This window comes from Nematostella vectensis, chromosome 8, assembly GCF_932526225.1.
Source record: "Nematostella vectensis chromosome 8, jaNemVect1.1, whole genome shotgun sequence".
NCBI classification, from domain to species: domain Eukaryota; kingdom Metazoa; phylum Cnidaria; class Anthozoa; order Actiniaria; family Edwardsiidae; genus Nematostella; species Nematostella vectensis.
The window spans coordinates 8,735,246-8,757,318 of record NC_064041.1 but is presented as its reverse complement, the minus strand read 5'-3'; the positions used below and the strand labels follow the sequence as shown (position 1 = coordinate 8,757,318).

At 38.1% G+C, this 22,073-nt stretch overlaps 1 protein-coding gene across 4 annotated transcripts in view; it reads right to left on the bottom strand.

Moving 5' to 3' along the window:
* LOC5519367 (voltage-dependent P/Q-type calcium channel subunit alpha-1A) overlaps positions 1–20,970 on the bottom strand; it is a 38,724-nt gene extending 17,754 nt beyond the window's left edge. For 2 of the 4 annotated variants that reach the window (XM_048731832.1, XM_048731834.1), the window contains exons 1-21: positions 20,587–20,970; positions 20,235–20,339; positions 19,970–20,109; positions 12,873–12,979; positions 11,013–11,168; positions 9,009–9,199; positions 8,675–8,784; positions 8,181–8,296; positions 7,415–7,577; positions 6,586–6,758; positions 5,690–5,802; positions 5,201–5,310; positions 4,572–4,703; positions 4,198–4,279; positions 3,823–3,955; positions 3,214–3,379; positions 1,914–1,935; positions 1,728–1,776; positions 1,362–1,497; positions 304–433; positions 23–82 (exon numbers count right to left, since the gene is read on the bottom strand). In XM_048731832.1, the coding sequence (XP_048587789.1) occupies positions 23–82; positions 304–433; positions 1,362–1,497; positions 1,728–1,776; positions 1,914–1,935; positions 3,214–3,379; positions 3,823–3,955; positions 4,198–4,279; positions 4,572–4,703; positions 5,201–5,310; positions 5,690–5,802; positions 6,586–6,758; positions 7,415–7,577; positions 8,181–8,296; positions 8,675–8,784; positions 9,009–9,199; positions 11,013–11,168; positions 12,873–12,979; positions 19,970–20,109; positions 20,235–20,339; positions 20,587–20,802 (2,610 nt within the window). In that variant the 5' untranslated portion in view covers positions 20,803–20,970. Of the gene's footprint in view, positions 1–22; positions 83–303; positions 434–1,361; positions 1,498–1,727; positions 1,777–1,913; positions 1,936–3,213; positions 3,380–3,822; positions 3,956–4,197; positions 4,280–4,571; positions 4,704–5,200; positions 5,311–5,689; positions 5,803–6,585; positions 6,759–7,414; positions 7,578–8,180; positions 8,297–8,674; positions 8,785–9,008; positions 9,200–11,012; positions 11,169–11,396; positions 12,687–12,720; positions 12,828–12,872; positions 12,980–19,969; positions 20,110–20,234; positions 20,340–20,586 lie in introns of those variants that run through there. The other 2 variants (XM_048731833.1, XM_048731835.1) reach the window with 2 other exon arrangements.
* Between the last annotated feature and the right edge of the window lie 1,103 nt (positions 20,971–22,073).

Below are 22,073 nucleotides of genomic sequence, written 5' to 3'. Positions count from 1 at the left end.
GGGATCGTAAACAGACGCGTACCTTGAAGATAACCTCAAACGCGAATATGGTCGTGAAGACGTAGTCAAAATACGTCAGGATCTGAAATAAAAATAACGAGCACTCAGCAAGCTAAGCCCATGTATGAGAAAATAAGCCAAATGCATACTTGTGGTTGCATTTTCCACGAATATTTCGAAGAAAAGTAGTTGGATATAAAGGATGCGCTATACTTGTAATAGGGTTATAATCGACATTATGGACATTTGAGTTCACCAGCTTTAAGCGAAAACTATTAAAAGGCAAAAAGACTGATCCCCTACCTGGTTTTGGTAAGAGTCCTCTACCACCGGGTCCTCGGCGGCTAATAACACGCTGCTAATCAGAATGATCACCAGGATAACGTTATCAAAATGGCGCAGGTTCACCACGTAATGGCAGCCGATACGGACCCTGGATCAGACCACAGCATTAGAATCATATACAAGATAAGCAAAGCTCAGGGTTACGTGAGATGAGGTGTGGTAAGGTGAGATGAGGTGTGGTAAGGTGAGATGAGATGAGGTGTGGTAAGGTGAGATGAGATGAGGTGTGGTAAGGTGAGATGAGATGAGGTGTGGTAAGGTGAGATGAGGTGTGGTAAGATGAGATGAAATGAGGTGTGGTAAGGTAAGGTGAGGTGTGGTGAGATCAGATGAGGTGTGGTAAGGTGAGATGAGGTGTGGTAAGGTGAGATGAGATGAGGTGTGGTAAGGTAAGGTGAGGTGTGGTGAGATGAGGTGTGGTAAGGTGAGGTGTGGTAAGGTGAGATGAGGTGTGGTAAGGTGAGATTAGGTGTGGTAAGGTGAGATGAGATGAGGTGTGGTAAGGTGAGATGAGATGAGGTGTGGTAAGGTGAGGTGTGGTAAGGTCAGATGAGATCAGGTGTGGTAAGGTGAGATGAAATGAGGTGAGATGAGGTGTGGTGAGATGAGGTGTGGTAAGGTGAGATGGGGTAAGGTGAGATGAGGTGTGGTAAGATGAGATGAGGTAGGCGAGTTGAGGTAAGGTAAGTCGAGTTGAGGTGAGGCAAGAAAAGGAAAGGTGAGATAGAGTAGGGTGGGGCGAAATAAGGTGGTTAAACGTGAGGTGATGTAAGATAAGGTGGGGTAAGGGAAGGTGACGTGAGGTAAGGCGGGGTGGGATTAGGCGGGGTTGGCTGAGGTGTGGTGAGGTGATGATGGTTAAGGTAAGATAAGATTAGGAGAGGTAAGGCGAGGCGATGTATGGTAAGGATAAAGGTAATATTTCAAAAATGGGGCTTTTGAACCTAAATCCTTTAACCTAAGACCTGCAGTTAGAAAAGTAAAAAAAAAAACCTGTTCACCGAGCTGATACTCACGGGTTGCCAGGCGGGAAGAGGAACAGCGACCACGTGTTGATGATAGGTACGGGTTCTCCAGGGTTACGCTTTTCGATGATATTATCAGGGTTCTTTAGACTCTTCAGGAAGTTTCTCGCGGTTAGCCTTTTGTTGCCTTAAATAAAAAAAGAGTCGTGGGACACTCTAGGGAAGGGGGGGGGGGGGCAAATAATGAAAGCGTGCATCTCCAAGTGGCTTAGCTTTTTACTCCCAATTCAGAGCTGCCAAAGCGTTAAAGGTTTAAGTTTAGACGTTTTCTAGCGAAGGCATAGGCTGCTTAGTTTATTATAAAGTCTGGCTTTTGCCACTAGCTCTATTACTTATGATATGAAGGTCAATTCTTACCTTCCTCCACTTCTTCAAACTCATTTTCATCAGGCATATCATCGTCCATCTGTAGATAAAAACAGAAAAATTAACATCCCAACCGCTAGGTTTAAAACTATTAAATATTTCTGTGTATGCAGGTTTCCATAACGATGACATTCGGGAACAACTTTGGCTTGCTGCAAGCATTTAAAATTTGCTTACCCTTCGGGCGTTTCCATTACGTCTGCAAAAAGAGAATATCATTATGAGTGATATACGTTAGACGTTTCACACGGGAGGTGGTCTCTTCAAGTAGGTTTTGATTACTAGTCCTGTATGGCCTAGCTTATTAGACGGCACTTCCCCCGTCGAGTTTGACTTTGGCGATGGTCCCCTAATCCGGATTTTCCCAGCAGAGCTCTAATTAAAATATGGTTGTCCCTTTAACCAGTTTCTAAAAACGTTCCCGTGGTCCCACTAGTGAGTAGGCCCCTTTATCAAGGCATTAGGACATAACCACCATAGCTGGATGAAGTAAATGGTCTCCTTAGCCAGGTTTTAGGACGTACCCACCATAGCTCGATAAAGGAAATGGTCCACTTAGCCAGGTTTTAGGACATACCCACCATAGCTCGATAAAGGAAATGGTCCACTAAGCCAGGTTTTAGGACGTACCCACCATAGCTCGATAAAGGAAATAGGCCACTTATCCAGGTTTTAGGACATTACCACCATAGCTCGATAAAGGAAATGGGCCACTTAGCCAGGGTTTAGGACATACCAACCATAGCTCGATAAAGGAAATGGTCCACTAAGCCAGGTTTTAGGACATAACCACCATAGCTCGATAAAGGAAATGGGCCACTTATCCAGGTTTTAGGACATAACCACCATAGCTCGATAAAGGAATGGGCCACTTATCCAGGTTTTAGGACATAACCACCATAGCTCGATAAAGGAAATAGGCCACTTATCCAGGTTTTAGGACATAACCACCATAGCTCGATAAAGGAAATGGGCCACTTAGCCAGGGTTTAGGACATACCCACCATAGCTCGATAAAGGAAATGGTCCACTAAGCAAGGTTTTAGGACATAATCACCATAGCTCGATAAAGGAAATGGGCCACTTAGCCAGGTTTTAGGACATAACCACCATAGCTCGATAAAGGAAATGGGCCACTTATCCAGGTTTTAGGGCATAACCACCATAGCTCGATAAAGGAAATGGGCCACTTATCCAGGTTTTAGGACATAACCACCATAGCTCGATAAAGGAATGGGCCACTTATCCAGGTTTTAGGACATAACCACCATAGCTCGATAAAGGAAATGGGCCACTTAGCCATGGTTTAGGACATATCCACCATAGCTCGATAAAGGAAATGGGCCACTTATCCAGGTTTTAGGACATAACCACCATAGCTCGATAAGGGAAATGGGCCACTTATCCAGGTTTATAGGACTCCTTCGGTGAGGCTCCGCTAGAGAGATGATCCTTTTTTCAGGGCTTAATGACCTACCCTGTAGAGCTGGACTTGGGCGATGGTTTCGTGTCCTGGAACTGTGCCATTATCTGTTGTTTCCTTTCCTCTCTCTCCTTTTCGTCTTCCTCTTCGTCAGCGCTGAGCTGCTGTGCGTTGGCCAAGTTGTCGACGGCGATAGCCAAGAAGACATTGAGCAGCACATCTAATGTAGAGTCAAGGAACCTCACAGAGCTTACAGGTGATCTATGGCATAATTTCTTTCCTAAAAACTGTAAACTGAGAAACCTATTTGAAAATCCGTTTAGCAATGGACAAATGACAAGTGCTATTTTAGGAGCAATATCTTCATTAATTATTAGCAAAAGGTTAAGTAACCTAAAGGGATGCCAAGACAATACAGTGATTACCTTCAAAAGATAATCGTAAGCAAGATCTTAATAAATTTTAAATTTACTGGCCCTTCGTTCTGATACAACTGCTGCCAGCTTAGTGGAGGCTGGAGGTTGCGACATAAAAAAAATTGTGTGGTCGCTGTCGTTGCTGAATAGAAGTGGGCAGCATAATGGAGGTACTGTAACTGGCCATAAGATTTAAACCCCTTGTGCAAGAGCTTGTACATGTGTTATGATAGTAATTAAAAGATACAGTTTCCAAGCACCACAAGCATGACAAAGTAGAGGGATGCCCCAAGTGCTTGTGCCGATTTGTTGGGGTCGAACCATCCTTGAGATAACACCCCATCGTACATTACTGCATTCCAATCCTCACCCGTAAGGATCTGGAGAAACACAAGTTGCATAATTCAATTATATTAGCTGCTCGGTTCTTCGCGTTTTCTCTGTTAACACTCCTTGTAGCTTAAGAACTGTGTTACGAGAGCGCATAGGAAGGCGAGGCATAGGAAGGCGTTTTAGACAGCCCCTCATATAACACAGCATAGGTGGAAAACTACGAAGTATATGGTAACAAAATGAATTGACGATCAGACCTTCTTGTATAAGTACCATAATGATTCGTTACCTGGAAAACGGCAAGGAAAGCATTCCAGAAGTCGTCGAAGTTCGTTCGCGGGTTCCCCGTTCTTCCAGGGAGACTTTTGAATCTAGAACACAAAGCGTGGAGAGTTATTTTGAACCGTATTTTCTTTCCAATCTGTAATTTTTCCCGTAAGTATATCAATTTTTGTATACAAGCAAACTAATACCCTGCAATTAATTATAAATCATTTGCAGACGACTTAAATAAAGAACAGGATATTGTAGGCTGTACGGTAGCCTTGTTGCTACAATCTTCTGAGATTAAGCCTTTGTTCCACGATTTGCTATTTTTTCAGCGCATTCAGTTATGCGCCTATCAGCGGCCACTTGACAAAAGAAGAAGAATTCTGTACTTACTGAGCTCCAAATAGCTGCATTCCAAGTAGCGCGAAGATAACAATGAACAAGAATAGAAGAAACAGCAAACTGACAATGGATCGAACAGAGCTCAGTAGCGAGGTGACAAGGTTACGGAGGGAAGACCAATATCTAGACCAAGAGAAACACGGGGGTTAGTCAATAAAGTCAACCGCCTAGAGTATGGACACACTTCTTTACCGAATGACAGTACAAAAGTACATGGACACTGTTCTATAACGAATTTCAGTACAAGAGTACATGACACTTTTATTTTCCGAATACAGTACAAGAGTATTGACACTTTTCTATACCGATATTTCTTCACTCAAAAACAAACGATTTTTAACAGTGTGAAAAAGGAAATGAGGAAATTTTAGGCCGCTTATTTTTTTTTTAGATATTACTCAAACCCGTAAAAAAAGAAACAATTAAAGGCACAAAAACATTGCAGAAAAAAAGGAAATATTTTATTAAAACTGTCGACTAAAAAGACAGGATCTCGAAATGTGCGCACTTTAAAAACTGCCTCTCGGCTTTCTTTTGATATTTAGAAATTCGGGCGAATAAATAATAAACAATGCTTCCCGGCTTCCCTAGAAAACAGGATGCAGTATTATGATCTTTACCTTGTGAATTTGAACAATCTAAGGATCCTGAGGGCACGAAGCACGGATATGCCAAGTTCGGTGCCTTGCACGTTTTTAATGACAAGCTCAATAATACCGCAGCATACGACCTGTGGAAAGATAACGCATCTCAGAACACAAAACGAGGACGAGAGACCGTGGAAATAAGATTATCGGCGTTTCATTTATCGAGGTCATACTGGTCTGATACAGGACGGTAATACAAAAACCGGCGCCAGCAAGAGTAAACCAGTCTCGTTGTTAATACCTCTAAGTGCTTGTGAGCCTCCTTGAAATCTCTTTAGAAAGCTAAACCGGTTGCACAGGTTATAAACTTCCTGCTTTGAAACAGAGAAAAGCTACTCACAAATTCTACTCAGAACAGGCTAAACCGGTTGACTGGTTACAAAATTCCGGCTTTGAGACGGAGAAGACCTGTTTATAAATTCTACTTAAAACAGGCTAAACCGGTTGGACTAGTTCCCTTACCACACAGTCAAAGGTGTTGAACTGCGACTTGAAGTACAGCTGTGGGCCCAAGCCGTATAACTTAAACAGCATCTCAGTGAAGAAAAACGTGATGAAGATGATCTCGGCCGTGTCTGGAAAAAAAAGAGAAAAAATTAGAAGGATAATTGTTTTAACTACAAATTTGTTATTTGAAGAATAAGTCAATGATAATGAACATAATGCCACGATCATGAACTAATGTAGGTACAATGCAGCCCAACTCACTTACTGAGCGATGCGCTAGGGTAAAAAAAGGGACAAGCAGGTTTGCGTGCTTACAGCCCACTGTAACTCTGAAAACCTGATTACAAAAAGCCAAAACAAGTTTGAGCGCTTGTAACCCACTTCATCTCTGAAAAACTGCTTACAAATAGGCAAAGCAAGTTTGAGCGCTTGTTACCCATTGCAACTCTAAAAAGCTGATTACAAAAAGCCAAAACAGGTTTGAGCGCTTGTAAACCATTTCATTTCTTAAACACTGCTTACAAATAGGCAAAGCAAGTTTGTGCGCTTGAAACCCATCGCAACACTGAAAACCTGCTTACAAGTAGGAAAGCAAGTTTGAGCGCTTGTAACCCTTCGCAACTTTTAAAATCTGCTTACAAATAGGCAAAGCAAGTTTGAGCGCTTGTAACCCTTCGCAACTTTTAAAATCTGCTTACAAATAGCCGGAGCAAGTTTGAGCACTTGTAACCCTTACAACTGTTAAAACCTGCTCACAAATAGGCAAAGCAAGTTTGAGCGCTAAGCAACCTAACGCAACACTGAAAACCGGCTTACCAAAAGGCAAAGCAAGTTTGAGCGCTTATAACCCATCGCAACACTGAAAACCTGCTTACAAACAGGCAAAGCAATATTGTGTGCTTGTTTCCTACCTTGGAACTGTGTAAACCAGTCCGGCTGGCCGTAGTGCTGGCAAGCGGTGATAACAGTGTTGAGAATGACGCAGATGATGACCGCCCAGTAGAAAGCCTGGTGTTTCACGATCTGACGCACCCGGATTCTCCACCTTTTGTTCCGTCGCACAAATCTCTGCCAACACGTGCGTCTGCGGAGAGTTCGGAAGAACGTTAGCATATACCCGCAAAAAAAGACAATAGTAACGCCAAATTTTTTCCCTGAAATGCCTCGTTTCCGGAACGAGTTTTGTTTGTCATGTAAACCAAACAATATGACTGCGACCAGAAACACATTAGGGAAGGCCTTTTAATAATGGTTTATAAATTGTTGTTAAAGAATGCAGGGCTTCCTCGCAGCTATAGTCGGGTGCTAAGGATTGTTTTGTATTAGCCGACTGGATGTAAATTTGCGCAAAGGGGCGATGTCTAAATGTCTTGAGGTAAAATAAATAATTGATCTGGGTTCTATGTCCTCTTGACGTTTTAGTAAAAAAAATCTTGTCAAAAGTCTGCTGACACAGCACCTCCCAAAATGGTGCACAAACAGCGCCAGTATTGTTGGGCCAGCAATGTGGGATGTTTTCGTGCTTTCTGCACGACACTTAAAGACGTCTTAAATAGCCTGTCAGCCGCCATTTTGTCATGGCAAAGTACCAAGTGTGAAAACGCATCCATTTCCTTGGCTGATTTGGAAAAGTCAATGCGATTTATTCGATCGAATTCGGTAGAAAAAGTATCAAACTTTTTTTAGATGACCTTTCTTTCTTTATTGCTCAAGAGACCCGGCAGGAATGACGTCACTTACTTTCTGCTAGTGTTCAGTCTGTGTCTGCGACCACCTTTTCCCGTCAGGACTTGCGCGGTCATAGCGACGTCGCCATCTTCAACTCTGTCTAGATTTCTTTTTCGTAAAATATCTACATTTCGCTCGCCCTCGTCGTCTTCTTCTTCATCCAACATGATGTCCTCTGGTCAACGAAAAACAAAGAATTTTCGATAAACTAATGAAGCGCTTACTGAGGCAAAACAGTTTAACCTGTTCCAACAATGCTTGTTAAGTTATAAGTACTTAACTTACTTATATATTTTCCGAATTTTTCATAGCACAAAACAGAACCGAGGTAAGTTAAACATCAAATGATGACTGAATTTGACAAGGTTAAAAATATACTTTACTGTAATATCATGGTTCTCACACGTTCTGGTGGTCTTGTAAACGGCACATAAGTTATAATAAAAAGTATAGTGTTATACACCTAGTTAGAAAAGTGTTGTTAGCGCAAAGGGCAAACGATTAGCGAATGGCAGTACTACGACCAAAAGTAATCAATACCTCCATTTATTTCTACCAAACGAAGAGTTATGTATGGTTCTGTAATGAGATGTATGGTCCTGGCATCGTTGGAGTTTACGTATACGAATAACTAGGACTCTTAAACACCTTTCGGACATTTGCCATTGGCCTTTTCCACTGATAACGTTTTTAGAAATAGGTTATTTGGCTTGGCGTTTTGTGAAACAAGTCACATCATAATACTGCCTATCAACCATGTACGGCAAACGGTGCATACCAGCTTTGCTGATCCAGTCGATATAGCCATTTAATTGTCTCTCCATTTGTTTAGTTCGTCTGACTTTAAGAAACGCCCTCCGATTTTCTACTCTTTCTCTTTCTTTTGCAAACTCTCTGAGGAGGAAAAAGGGGAAAAACCTTTAAAACCACATTTTAAAAATAAAACAAATTATTTATTATTCTAGTGTGGCAAATCAGAGCATGCCGTTTGTAAAAGCTGGAATGTCACCAGTTTACTTCCGGATGATTACGTAACAATCTCCTGTGATTTTTAACGGAAAACGCAAAAACTATTTTATAATTCTTAAAGCAGTGTGTCTTTTGGAAGTTACTTTGAAGATTTGACTGATAACTTAGACTGCAATGCCTGTTAAATAGCGCGGATTCAAATAGATTCTTTTGTCACTTTTGTCACCGTTGATGTTTCCGTCGGCCTTCCGGAAGTGAACTTTTGACATTGCCACTTTAACAAGACATAAAGTGCCAACATACCCACTGAGGACACCAAGAACAAGGTTCAGCATGAAAAACGAGCCAATAATAACAAGGGAGTAATAGTACAGCCAGAAGTAATATCCATTAGTATCAGTGGCATTGAATGTCTGCAGGAAAAAATAAGGCAGGCCATTTGTCATCATCATCATTACTATCTTATCATTAATAAATTCCATTTATCATCATCATCATCATCATCATCATCATCATCATCATCATCATCATCATCATCATCATCATCATCATCATCATCATCATCATCATCATCATCATCATCATCACCATCATCATCATCATCACCTCATCACCTGGCAATATGAGTTATTCTTACCCAATACATGATATCTGTCCAGCCTTCATTTGTGATGACTTGGAAGACAGTGAGACAGCCAGCGAAGATGTTGTCAAAGCTAGTGATTCCATCGTTAGGTCCCACCCACTTTTGCAGACAAACTTCATTATTTTCACATGCAAAACCCCCTTTTAATCCACATATGGTGGGCTCATCAGGTAATGTTGGGACTGAAAGATAAAATGAAAGTTACACATGCATCATAAATTTGAAACAGTTGTAATCAGCAGCAAAGACTTATTTCATATATTTTATGTATTTATACAAATCAATCCATTTCTTGTCAATCCATTTCTAGTCTATCATACCACCATCTGACCAATTAATTTCCTTGCTGTGTGCAGTCAAATGATTTATGACGTGACAATGAAAGCATGAAAGCCATTGAGTGGTTCAGAAAGCTGATTGACTACACTCTTTTTATGAAGAACCTTTTTTATAAGAATGCCCAGGCAGAGAATTTCGACAGATTTTAAGAAGATGCTAAGAACATGCCAAGGCTCATCCTCGGAAACCCAGGGGTATTTTGCACGTTTCACTCGCGAGAAAAATAACCCCTGGGGAACAGTAAGGAACGAACTTGGCAAAAAAGCCGTCGCGATACACGACAGCACCTGGGTCCCTGGGGATTAAAGATGTCAAAAGCTGTCATCGATCAATCTTTTTTCGAGGCAAATAACTGTGGAAAATCTTACGCGTTTAGATAGAGTTTACCGTTTCGCCAGCTCGGTCTTTCGTAATTTACGAAAGAAAAATGGGTTAGCCTTCTCTACTTGGAAAAGGCAATCGTGAATTATTGCCGCGTTTGCGGGGAAACAGTCTCAGATAATAAAAAAGTCACAAGCTATTCGGATCGCATTTGCTTGAAGAACAACTTTCCTTGATTACTGGAAGAAATGTATCACAACAAGATGGTTTTACGGACTTTATTTGATCTACGGCATTCCCTCTGTAAGCTTAAACTTCGGTGCAAAGTAATAGCTTCACCGCTTCACTGCCGAATGACTCAAGCACGATCCTCGCTTTTTACTTGACTAGAATGTCAGTGTCCTTTGGGTTGGAAATATTGGCGGTAAGTTAAGTACGTACAACAGCTGTTCTGGCTTCAATGAAGACACTCTAAACGTGTTTTTTACCACTGAAATGATGTCGGGATTAGCTGTTTGAATAAGAAGTTGTTTACGCTAGACGCCATATTTGATCTCTAGCCAACACAGAGCAGTTATGCAAATTTTTGGTGCATTGTTCGGGAAGCGCGCCTGTGATTGGTCGACCTCGGGAGGTCAACCAATCACAGCTCACCATAGCCCTCGATTTTTTTGCCAAGTTCGTTCCTTACTGTTCCCCAGGGGTTATTCTTCTTGCAAGTGAAAGGTTAGAGGAAAATACCCCTGGGTTTCTGAGGATGGCCAAGGCTCAGATAGCAGCAACATTGCTTTTTTAGTCTTATGTGTTCTAAAATGCAGTGTTAAATTGTGTTCGTTGATATCAACTTTTAATATTCCATATATTGCTAATGGATCATTTGTGTAAGTTTCCTCCTAATAATTCATTGGGTACTATATTGTATAAGCACTAAAATTTAAGAACATCTTTATAAACATTCAGCCTTGACTGAAAATTAGATGTTCTTACAAAAAAAGAGTGTATATGCTATTCCCAAACAAGAAAAAGATTTTGAATTTGTCAAGATCACACAACGATTAGTTTGGCCATTTTTCAAATAAGCCACATCTCTACTCCTAGAAAGCATTAAAAACATAACACTTATCTAAGAGTGATTCTTACATAGTTTGAATGTAAAAAGGAGAGGAAATGTCAATAATTATGTAGAAACAAGTGTAGTGTACACTAGGTTAAAGTATCTAAACATTTTTAAAGGACCAAAAAAGGGAAAAATAGCCCCCACTCTATTAAGACCCCCATCTATGAGACAAAAATAAGCTTTTTTTCTACAAGCAACAAATATCTGGTAGCACTCACCTCCTGTGCTATTGTCGTGGCAGGCATAGTGGAATGATCCGCATAAAAATTCTAACCCTATTATGGCATAGATTATAATAACAAATCCTACAAGTAAACAAATTTGCAGCAAAGGCAGCATGGCACACATTATGGACTTCATGACGACCTGGAGACCTGCAAGAGATACAAAAAATAGTCTTACAAAATTACCGTAACTGATAGCCAGGCGCAAAAAAAGGAACACGCTCTGTATGAAAAGATCACAATATTTTAGCCTGGTTAACATAAATGATTGTTATTTTATCAGCTTGCCCTTGAAAGCACGATACATTTCTCATCGTATAAAGTCTCAAAAAAGATCGACAATTGTTTAGTTTTGTGTTTCCTGCACTTAAAACTTACACCAGGCGTCCCATGATCCTAAGTTCTTTCTTAGAGTTGAGTGCGATTCTATTCGTAGTAAGGAAAAGCAAAAATGGCACCCAAAACGCACATCTTAATGTTTGATTAAAAACTGCCGCCATTTTGTTTTTGTTATTGATTGCTCAAAAATTGGCGCGAAACGATCACGTGGGTTACCTGTGGTGAATTGTCTCACATTGATATTTTGTAAGAAATCTTGATATAAATGAATTATAAAAATAAAAACTCAATAAGAAGAGTCTTGCATTCGTTTAATACCGAGTAAGATTTCCTTAAAGCGTAAGACATGCATTTTTTTATCTGGGTAGCCCTTCCCTCACGGTAGTGCTGTGGTGAAGTTGCGGCCGCTAGATCAAGTCTCTCACGATCGAGCATACAGAGTTGAAAGATTTGGCTTTCGTTCATCCCGACAAAAAGGCAATTCTGGCAAAAGTTTGCTTAATTGCAAAAGAAAAATACTATGAAAATGAAAAAGCCATCCATCTATTGCCCGGGTGAGTGTTTGTTTGATCTTTCTTTTAAAGTGCGATTTTGTGAATAGACCTAACATTATATAATATATAATGAAAGTGAAATATACAAAGAAAAGCCGTCATTAACCTTCTAGCTAGCGTTTCCTTTGTTTATCGTCAATTTTCTTTTTTATAAATTTGGTAAACAAAAAGAAGCGAACTCTAACATTAAACCTGAGTTTTTTTAGTGGCTTTGTCATTCGAGAATGCCTATTTTCTTTTTTCATCTGGTGAGCTTACGGATGATTCATATTTGAATTCATATATGGCTAAGGCTTGCTTCACGGCATATGCTTAAGCTTAATGCTGAGTACCAACTTCATCTGTAACCTTAAAAAAGGAACTCTCCGATAAAAGGTACGAGTACCCTTCCTGGTGACCGTCTAGCCAGCGGATGCAATATTTTTTTTTGTAGTGTAATCAGAACATATTTGAATAAATTGAAATTAATCGGGTGTTTTAGTGGTTGCATTTGTTCATTTTTTTGGCATTTTTTATGGATGAGGAAATCTGGGTTTTATCATTCCTTTATGTTTATGTTTACAATGTTTACACCTGACAAAGACTACTATGCACAAACAAAATATGAATTCTTGTTGGTAGATTCTTGTTGTTAGCTTATTTGCAACGAAACTATATCATACTCACATTCTAAAGAATCAAGCCTTCAAACAAACAGTTTATTTTTTTTATTTTGATGCCTGGTTGTGTAGACGCTATAAGAGATTTGTTCGGCAGTTACACGTAGGCTACTCCATCAGGCTACAGCCTCCAGCCTACAGCATACTTACTTGGTATACCAGATACAAGCTTCAGTGGTCTCAATACTCTTGCTGCCCTTAGAGCTTTTAGACTCCCAGCGTCTATTCCTACGTTCAGCTCTGGCAAACTTAAAAGACTGCAACAACCAAATGCGCAAAACATACACAAGGTTATTACTTACTTGGAATGCCGGATACAAGCTTGAGAGGTCTTAATACCCTTGCGGCCCTCAGTGCTTTGAGGGATGACGCGTTTATACCAACATTCAATTGTGGAAGACTTAGTAGGCTGCAATAAGCAATCATTTTTTTAGTTTTGTTTCTAAGTTTGAGTTAAATCGATTGATTGGATGTGATGATGTTGATGGTGATGATTGTGATGATGACGACGTTTCCATTTCTAATGTTGATGAAGCTATATTGTTCTGATTGTGATCCATGGTGTTAGTGATGACCTTTAACATGATGAGTTGGATTGGGCACTTCCAAGATCCTCCTTCCTCACTCCATCTGCCAGTCCATGTTTTCCAACCTTGCTTCACAATTGTTCAAGATTCAATTAGGTGCTCATCCCTACCTTGGATGATAATAGCTTGAAAAGAGATGGCTCTTACATAGATCTGTTATCCACATAACATGGGACATGAATGTTCTTCTTTGTGAATGCAACATCGGCCAGTTGCAAGGAAAGATCTTGAGATGAGAGTTTTGCCAGAAGAGATCACAATAAGGAACAGTATCCTTGCACACCAAACTCAAAGTTTTGCTCACTGACTTTTAAAAAAATAATTTTCTGTTTAAATGAGTTGAATGTGATGAAGTCATCACATCTTTTCTCGAGTAGATTTTAGCTCTAATTTTATCTCAAATGTTTGCCATTTTAGTTTTTATATGTGTATACTTTTGGTGTGCTCTATTCCATGATATAAATAAATAATCAGCTTATTTTTTTTAATATTTTGCCTTTTTGTTGAGAACTGAATGATTGATAGTCCAGACTTGTTGTTTTAGATTTTCTTTATCTATTTATGCAAACAAAATGTGGAGATTTTTATTTATTTTATAACCAAAGCGAAAGAAAAAAAAAGTAGTATGAAAATAGTCTTTGTCAGCAAAATCAATGAGCAAAAAAAAAAGGTCAGAAAGAAAAAGGAATATTAGCGTTTTTAAGAGAAGCAAAAGATTACTGCATCCTTTGATTTTTATAGGTCATTACTTGTGTCCATTTCTCATCACCTTGAACAGTAAAAAGAAAAGAGCCCAGCTGGGTGAAGAAAGAAATAAGTCTTTAAGTGTTTAAGATAGCAGATAAAGCTTGATCATGTAAGAAAATGTAGTTTTCCATGCATTCGTGGGAAGGGAATAGTTTTTTATAGCATGCACTGTACTCTTCTAGACAAAAGACACCATACTTCAACTCATGCATTGTATGATACCAATCCCATTTCAGGGAGCACATGCTACTGTCATACACTTTAGTCTTTAAAACCATGTCATCCACTTTAACCCCCAAAAAAGAGAAATAAAGTCGTAGAGGTAGAAAAGAAAATTAAGAGCTTTATTTCAAGAGAAAGGAAAACAAACAAAAAAACACCAACCCAAAGTGAGTGCAAAATATGCCCAATCTCTGCAATTAGGTTTATGATGATTTAGATTTGTTAACAATCAAGTTATTAATAGACTATTTAGAAATAGGTTATGGGTTAAATTAGGTTCAACAGCATTAATTAGGTCATAAGGCTGTTTAATGGTAGAAGAATAATTTAAATGGAAAATATAAATAATACAAATGTAACAAGAAGAAGATTTAATGTCAAAGAGCTGCAAGTTTATATGAGAAGAGTTAGATTGAATTTAGAGGATAAATATGGTATGAAACTGTTAATAGATTGATTTGGAGAAAATGTGTTTTATGTTTGACAAAATGATATAATGTCGAGTGTTTTGTGTCTTCCTGTTTATGAATCTAAGGTTAAAGGCATAAAGTATTTCTGGATGGTTTTTTTTGTCAAGATGATTGTTTCATGGTCTTGCTGTGAGCTGGTGCACTGATGTGTGTGGGTGATTCGATGTGGTCAAAATAAGTGTTTAATGATTTATGTGATAATTTATCAGTTCATACACAATTCATAAAGACAAACATCATTTTATAGATCAATGATTTTATGAATTTTATCAGAAGCTGTATACCAGGGTGGAAATAATTGGTAGTTTAGATAATGATTCCAAAATGTATAATTCAATATGCATTTTTGTGGACAGATTATTATTTTCACCAGATATATACAGCTTAAACACATTTAAACCTGTGAAGGCAATACATTCAATAAGATTTTAAATATTTTACACTGTGACAGCATGAATGATATGGACAATGTAACCTTGGGGTTACTGTGGGAAGCACATCAATATTCTTGACTATTTTTGTTTAGAATTTGTTATGACTGGGAATAGGCTGCATACACTATGTGTATAAAGTCCAGACACTACTTTTGAGACAATTTTTTTAGTTCTTTTTGTTTTGTTTTCCGAAAGAATCATTGAAAGCCTTAAGGCTTTAGTTTCTGCATTCACCTTTTCATGTACTGCTCTTGCAGTATAATATTAAACATTAATGCATATACTTATTTTCAACTTCTATTTCAACTTTTATAACATTAATTAAAGGTTACAGTAACACTGTTTATTAGTATTAGGATAGAATTACAGTATTTTAAGTGTTGAATGAACATTGCATAGAAAGTTGACAATAAAAAACGATGACAGTAAGGTTTGGCTGTGTTTTTATTGTGGGTTAGAGGAAAGCTGGGTGTTGAGAGCTAGCACCTATACTTTGACTTGTATGTATAGTTGACACCATTCTTGATTGCTTAAGAAATCAGCTGCAATTCCACAAATGTCTACAAAACCAAGCAATGCTGGCTGTGAAAACGTTTTAGACCTTGATTTTTTCATTGTCCCTATTAAAGGGAAAATGAATTGCTTTACACCTACAGTACTTTAACTCCCTGCTCTCATGCACTTTGAATAAAAAAGGCCTTTATGATAAGGGGGGAGCATTGTAAGTGTTAATGAATATTATTTTAAAAATGTTATTTGTATTAAGAACCACTATTAGTTTAATTTATTAGATTAGTTTACTACTTTGTTGGATAAGTTTAGATTTACTGGTGCTAATCTAAAAGCATTCCAACAAGCACATAACAGCTATCTTAGCGTTTTTATAGATAAACAAGATAGTAATTTTGATTGCATGTAGGGTTTTGAAGGTGTGCTCTGTTATGAGAGCGTTTTGTTTTACATACAAGTCTAATATTAATACAGATTCTAGTCTAAACTAGATAAATGACAATGAAACACCAAGTGAACCATGACCTGGTAACACTCTTGTGCTATAAACATTTGTTTAATGCATGCAAGCAAGCTTTATCTAGCCCAAACCCTCTCATAATTCACATGGAAATTTTTAGAGGCAGTAATATATTTTTCAATGATTCAGTAAAAAAACATCATTGTTTTGGACTAATTTATCTTGCCTCTATCAAAGACATTTTAGTTAAAATCAAACTCACCTAATAACTTAGAAGTGTAACAATACTAGCATAACACAAAGACCATACCCCACAATACAACCAATTGAGAAAATGCTACAGTAACTGGTTTATCATCGTAAACAATATTTTGTGATGTTTGCCTTATTTTCCCATGTCTTACTGCCTGATAAGTCTGATTTTGTGTTAATATATGGTGTCCTGTTACTAAAATATGACTAGTTTTTCAACTTAACTTTTCTTATCTTATTATTATATTACAAACTGAATAGGTATCATTGATCCACTGTAGTAAAAGACTTGTATCCTAGTTTTTGTTATCAACTCATTAACAACACTTGCTCATATTAAGGATAGAATAATATTGACGATAATATTAACTATACTATTTATTTTTGTGAAATGTTATTTAGATGTAAATGTTTGGTATCTTAAACCTCACATAGAAGGACATAATATAATTACAACTTTCCTTGAAGACAAAAATATTTCTTAGCCCCCAGGGTCGCTCTTGCAACCGAATTGTTGTTTTTTCTCTACGATTGTATTACTCATACCACATGACTACTTTGAATGCTCAGGAAATAGCATTTTCATTTGATGTCATTAAGCACCTGCTTTTAGAATGGGTTCGAGAATTTGACTCAGACATAATTGTCTAGTGTTGTGCAAATATTCAATTTTCTGTTCTTTTACCTTGTTTTCATTATCAAGCCGCTGATAAAACTTACTCATTCTTGTACTTATTAATTTCAGTGGTGAGGAGAGGACATATTTAAGAAATATGAAAACATTTTAAACAACTGTTAGTTCAACAATGCACTAGGTAAAAAAACTATTTTTTTATAACAACATGGAAGGAATTATTAGCAGAATAAGTCCTACAAATATTCACTAAAACCTTACGTCCTTTGATTAATTCTATTCACTCTATAAGTATCACAGAAAGTTACTTTTGGTCACTCCAATGATAAAGGAAGTCAAACAAATTCGAGGAAATCAATAAGGACAGGTAAGGAATAAATACGACGTTTTTGCACACTTCGCAATTCGCAATTCACTTTTTTCTCTTAAAAAACTATAAATAATATACTCTAATTTAGCTTGTCTCAGTACGAATCTAAATTTGATTATCGCATCGTATATGAATTCTAGTTTGACAGTTTGCCGAAAAAATCTAGTTTTGGTTGTAGCGGTTTTCGGGCTTCTCTGTTCTACGTGCTGTTCATTCGTTACTAACAACGTTCCTTTTAATCGACCAAAAGTAAAGTTTGGGCGCGAATTTTTTTTTTTCGTAAAATCATTTCTACGTTCAAATTATCTGTGTCGCGCGATCACTTTTTAACCTAATTTTTTGGATATTTAAAACAGGGAAATTATTCAACTCCTAGTGGCTCTTAGTAACACGCATGAGTGTACTACAAAACATTTTCAATTTTTAACATAAAAATATCATTAGAGACTTAGCTACAACCACCAACAGTCCTAGTTCAATAAATCTAATTTTGATATCCAATTTGGTAATTGACGGGCCGATAAATGTTATGACTAAAGGGAGAATTCAGAAAAGTGTGACTCACTTTAAACATAATATTCATAGATTCACGAAAACCGATTCATGTGCGCTTTTCTCATATTACTCAAAAGTTAGTTGTCGTAAAAGACGTGATGTGATGTAGGCGGAATACAGTAAATAACTAAAACCTCGGAACCGAAATAAAAAAAAAACTATTTATAAATGTGACGTTATCTTCACATAACCTTGACATCGTTTAAACATTCCTCGTCTTACGAAATAAATAGATTTATTTAAATGGTAACATAGTACCTTTCAGCACAAAAAATCACAGGTTTCTACAATCACTGTGACGGTTTTATCTCTGGGAAAAGAAAATTCTATCTTATTTTTCTATGTGAAATATGAAAACGCGTTGTGCTGATTTATTGCGGATAGTGAATCGGATTTTCTAGAGTCTTCTCTCGTAGCAGGGCAATACATAAGTGTATTACATATTCGCTTATGTATTTTACCCGCAAACAAAAATTTCCCGACGTTTTGCGGTACAGCCGATATGCGAACGACAACCGGTTGAAAGAGAATTTATTTACTTAGCCTAACACCTTCAACCGAGAATTACCATGCAAAATTGCCAGCTATCATTTTTCCTGAGAACTTTAGCAAACGTATTACTTATTCCTGCTATTTCAATCGTTTTCTTTATAACAGCCAGGTGGCGGGATTGAGCGATGGGAGAAAGTCGCCACTCCGCTGCATTGCATTATTTATGCTTTCTTCGTTTGTTAGGTGGTTTTCCAAACAACTCACGCGGTTTTGCGAGAAAAGGGCAACTTGTCCGACGAGCAATCGTCAGACCGACGCGAAATTTAATGGCGAACAAACAAAATAACACCCATCAGTTAATGGAACACGGAAATACTACTAAGCTTCTTTTAACCGTATGATAAGTATAGAAGAGAATCTGAAGCTATATAAATATGTGTCCAGTACCAAAATCTCACGAATTCAACATCATCTAAGTGGGGGAAATTCTAAGAATAGGCAATGTCATATCTAGGAGATATTCCACATGCAGTTGCTATAGATACGAGAGCTGCAAGGTAGCGTCTATTTCACGCACACATTCCTTAGTCCCTCCTTAACTGCCCGGAAGTGCATTGCGATTAGCAATTTTACAACTTATTGTCTCGACGAATTTATCTTTACTTCCATGTGCAAACAAAAACGTGTGCTCCCGACTTGGCTCGCGCTGCATACAAATATAGCAGTTGTTTAATGTCAGTTTTATCTTCTTTTTCGTTATGCACTCTTTATAATGTGCACGGTGTAGGTTACAAGCTGCCTGGTAATTCTTTTTGTGTAATTAGGGGCCTATCGTTAATACCTTTGCTGAATTCAAATATTATTTAACTGTGCTACTAGCGTTTTCTCTACAACTTCAAAACCCTTCATTCCATTCATTAGTCAATAAACCCCAGTATTTCTTGTCCTGAGATAGTGAATTATTTAGCCAAAAGTTAAAAACTAGGGCGTAAAAAAACCCATTCTTTGTCTAGTGGAATATATATTCGTAACTTAAGCAAATTAGCTAATTGTGCTTGTTGGGATATGCCCCGCGCAACAGCCCGGAATTCTTCCTCAGCAACTTCGCCGTTTAGCTCGTTACCAAGTAGATAAACGGCATCTCAAACGTTTTTGCTGTGTACTAGAAAAGCTGTTACTTCTTCAAAGATTCCGCGAACTTCTCATTGTATTTCATTGATTATTTCGAAGTGTGCATATTTCTTACTGCGCTCGTGTTTCTATGTTTATCTCGTGTACCCATTGTCTTTTGCCAGGAGCCAGGATTTGTATTTTATCTCGCTCCGTGTAAAAAGTTCGTATTTTTTTCCGCTTGCGTCTGTCCCTCTTCATAGACCTGTTGCCATCAACTCGGAGTTAGCAGCAACCAATCGTGGCGGATTAAAAGATTTATTCATTCATCCAAATCAACAAAACTATCCGAAATTCCTCAAAACTTTTTGACATTTGATAACGATTGCAGCCTACCACGTCAACCGATCGCTACAGAAAGCCAAACTTTATCGCACTTCGAATAAAGGCTAGACGTGAAATATTGAATAGGCCGGCGAAGGGGGAATTATGAGTTTTCTTAGCTACCTGTGTAGACTGTAGATGCAGATATAAATGTAAATATAAATTCACTTACCCGGTTATGACGACCGTGAAGTCCAACATATTCCAGCCACTGCGAATATAAGACTCTGGATGAAGTGCAAAACCCAGCGCTATAATCTTGAGCACTGCTTCTAAGCAGAAAATTGCTAACAAGTAAATTTCAGCGCTTTCCTAGACGGAGAAATACAAACGAAATTGAGCATGAAATATGGCAGGTATTACATAGCGAGAAAAGGAGTCGGGTGTGATATTAAAGTTCCGTGAAAGTGCTAAAAAAATTTATTATATATACTTACTATTTTAATATTTAGGTCTGATTTATCGTCCGCTGGAAGAGGTGAATTCGCGGCTAGCAGAATACAATTGACTAGGATAGTCAACAAAATAAAATATTCAAAAGGCTTGCCTTCAGTTAAGGAGTACAACTCACAACCTTGTACAAAACCTTTTAATAAAATGTTAAGCAGTACGGAAATAATACTTGAAAAATACCATGCCTTAGTAGAATATTACAGAAATTATTCCCCATAGAAACTCACTAAGAATTTTGCTCATAGTAAGGGAAACTCAGAAGCGCATCACAACACAGACAACGCCACAACACGGTCATAGCGAATTGAAGTCACAACTAGCTCCGTGAAAGGATACTTTGGACTCCACGATTCTCTTGCAGAAGCGCCGAATAATATTCTTTTCAGAGAAGATAAATAGTGATCTATTGGACGTGATAATGCTTGCTGGCGTGAGGGGAGAAGCGTCCCCTTGTATAGAGGCCGATGTGCTATGTGTCCTTGCGTTTGTCATTCTTGATTTTGTGTAATAATCTTCCGAAGGTACGGACGAAGGCCTTCGCATATCCGTCATGATTCCGTAGATATGCTTGAATCCCTGTTATACCTAATCCCTGTACGAAGATACACAAGATCGTATACGAATCAAACAATGACGGTACTCGGTTTCCATCCCGGTCTTGATGCGCTCACTACATCCATCTTACTTCTTTTGCTTTCCTTGACATTTATGCTAATTACTAAACATTGCATTCGCTTTAGCGGCCTATCAGAGCGCCCAGGTCACGTGACCTGTGAGTCCTTGGGTGGACCAAATAAAATTATGGACACAACAATTTTGAATACCAATTTTTTCGCGACAGCTGGCTTTAAACTTTTCTTTCAGTTTGAACACAATCATAGCGTAATGTGATGGTGGTCAGTGAATAACTTTGTCGAATTTTTACCCTTTGTATTGATTGGGAAAATACCTAGCGATGCGTGTCTTTACAGCGGTGCTAAATACAAAGAGTGTGAAGGAGATAATTTGTAGATAAAAAGTCAACTATGCATCTGAGAACGGTGGTTGGTAGGCGTTAAACAACACCAGACCATCACTTACAATTTTACAAACAACAAACGTTGAGAATAATTCTGTTTAGAACTTGATTCGCTTCACGCTTACATAACACCGATCTGCCTCAAAGAATTTACACAAGAGCTCTATTGAAAACAACATTGTAAAATATGTTATCTAATACTGATTATTCGTATAGATAGATATCACAACAGATTGGAAACAAGCTTGTTCGAAGTCTGGAAAAAGCGTGCGCGCGTTTCTTTTCAATTGTTGATTTTTTACGGGTATTTCTTGTATCCGACGCGAGCCTGAATCTATCCCCAACAGTTATTGTTTTGCTTATCTCAAGCATATCTGCTTGTTTCGAACCTTCCTTCCGAGTAGTAACACTTTCGTCTTTTAAACACTAACAAGTCAAGCCTACACCGCTCCCTTGAAAATAAAAATAAACAATTTTGAAAAAAAAATCATAGCAAATATTTTCCCTTCAATGTCCTTGGAGCATTTCCACACTGCGACTTGCATAAATCGATTCTATTATGTATATTTTTAGCGCTCATGCAACCTCATGGAAAATTAAATACCATTTTCAAGCTTGTGTAGTTCGTTGTGCGAAAAATTCAATTGATTTAATTACAATTTGTATGTAGTTTTTGCGTTATAGTTATACATGAGGAGCGAGCTTTGGCTTTCGACTGAAAGGTTTTTGCAATATTTATGCTATGGAAAAGGTGATAAGGTTTGTTGTTAATGAAATCGGTACCGAAAAGAAAGAGAGTGGGGAT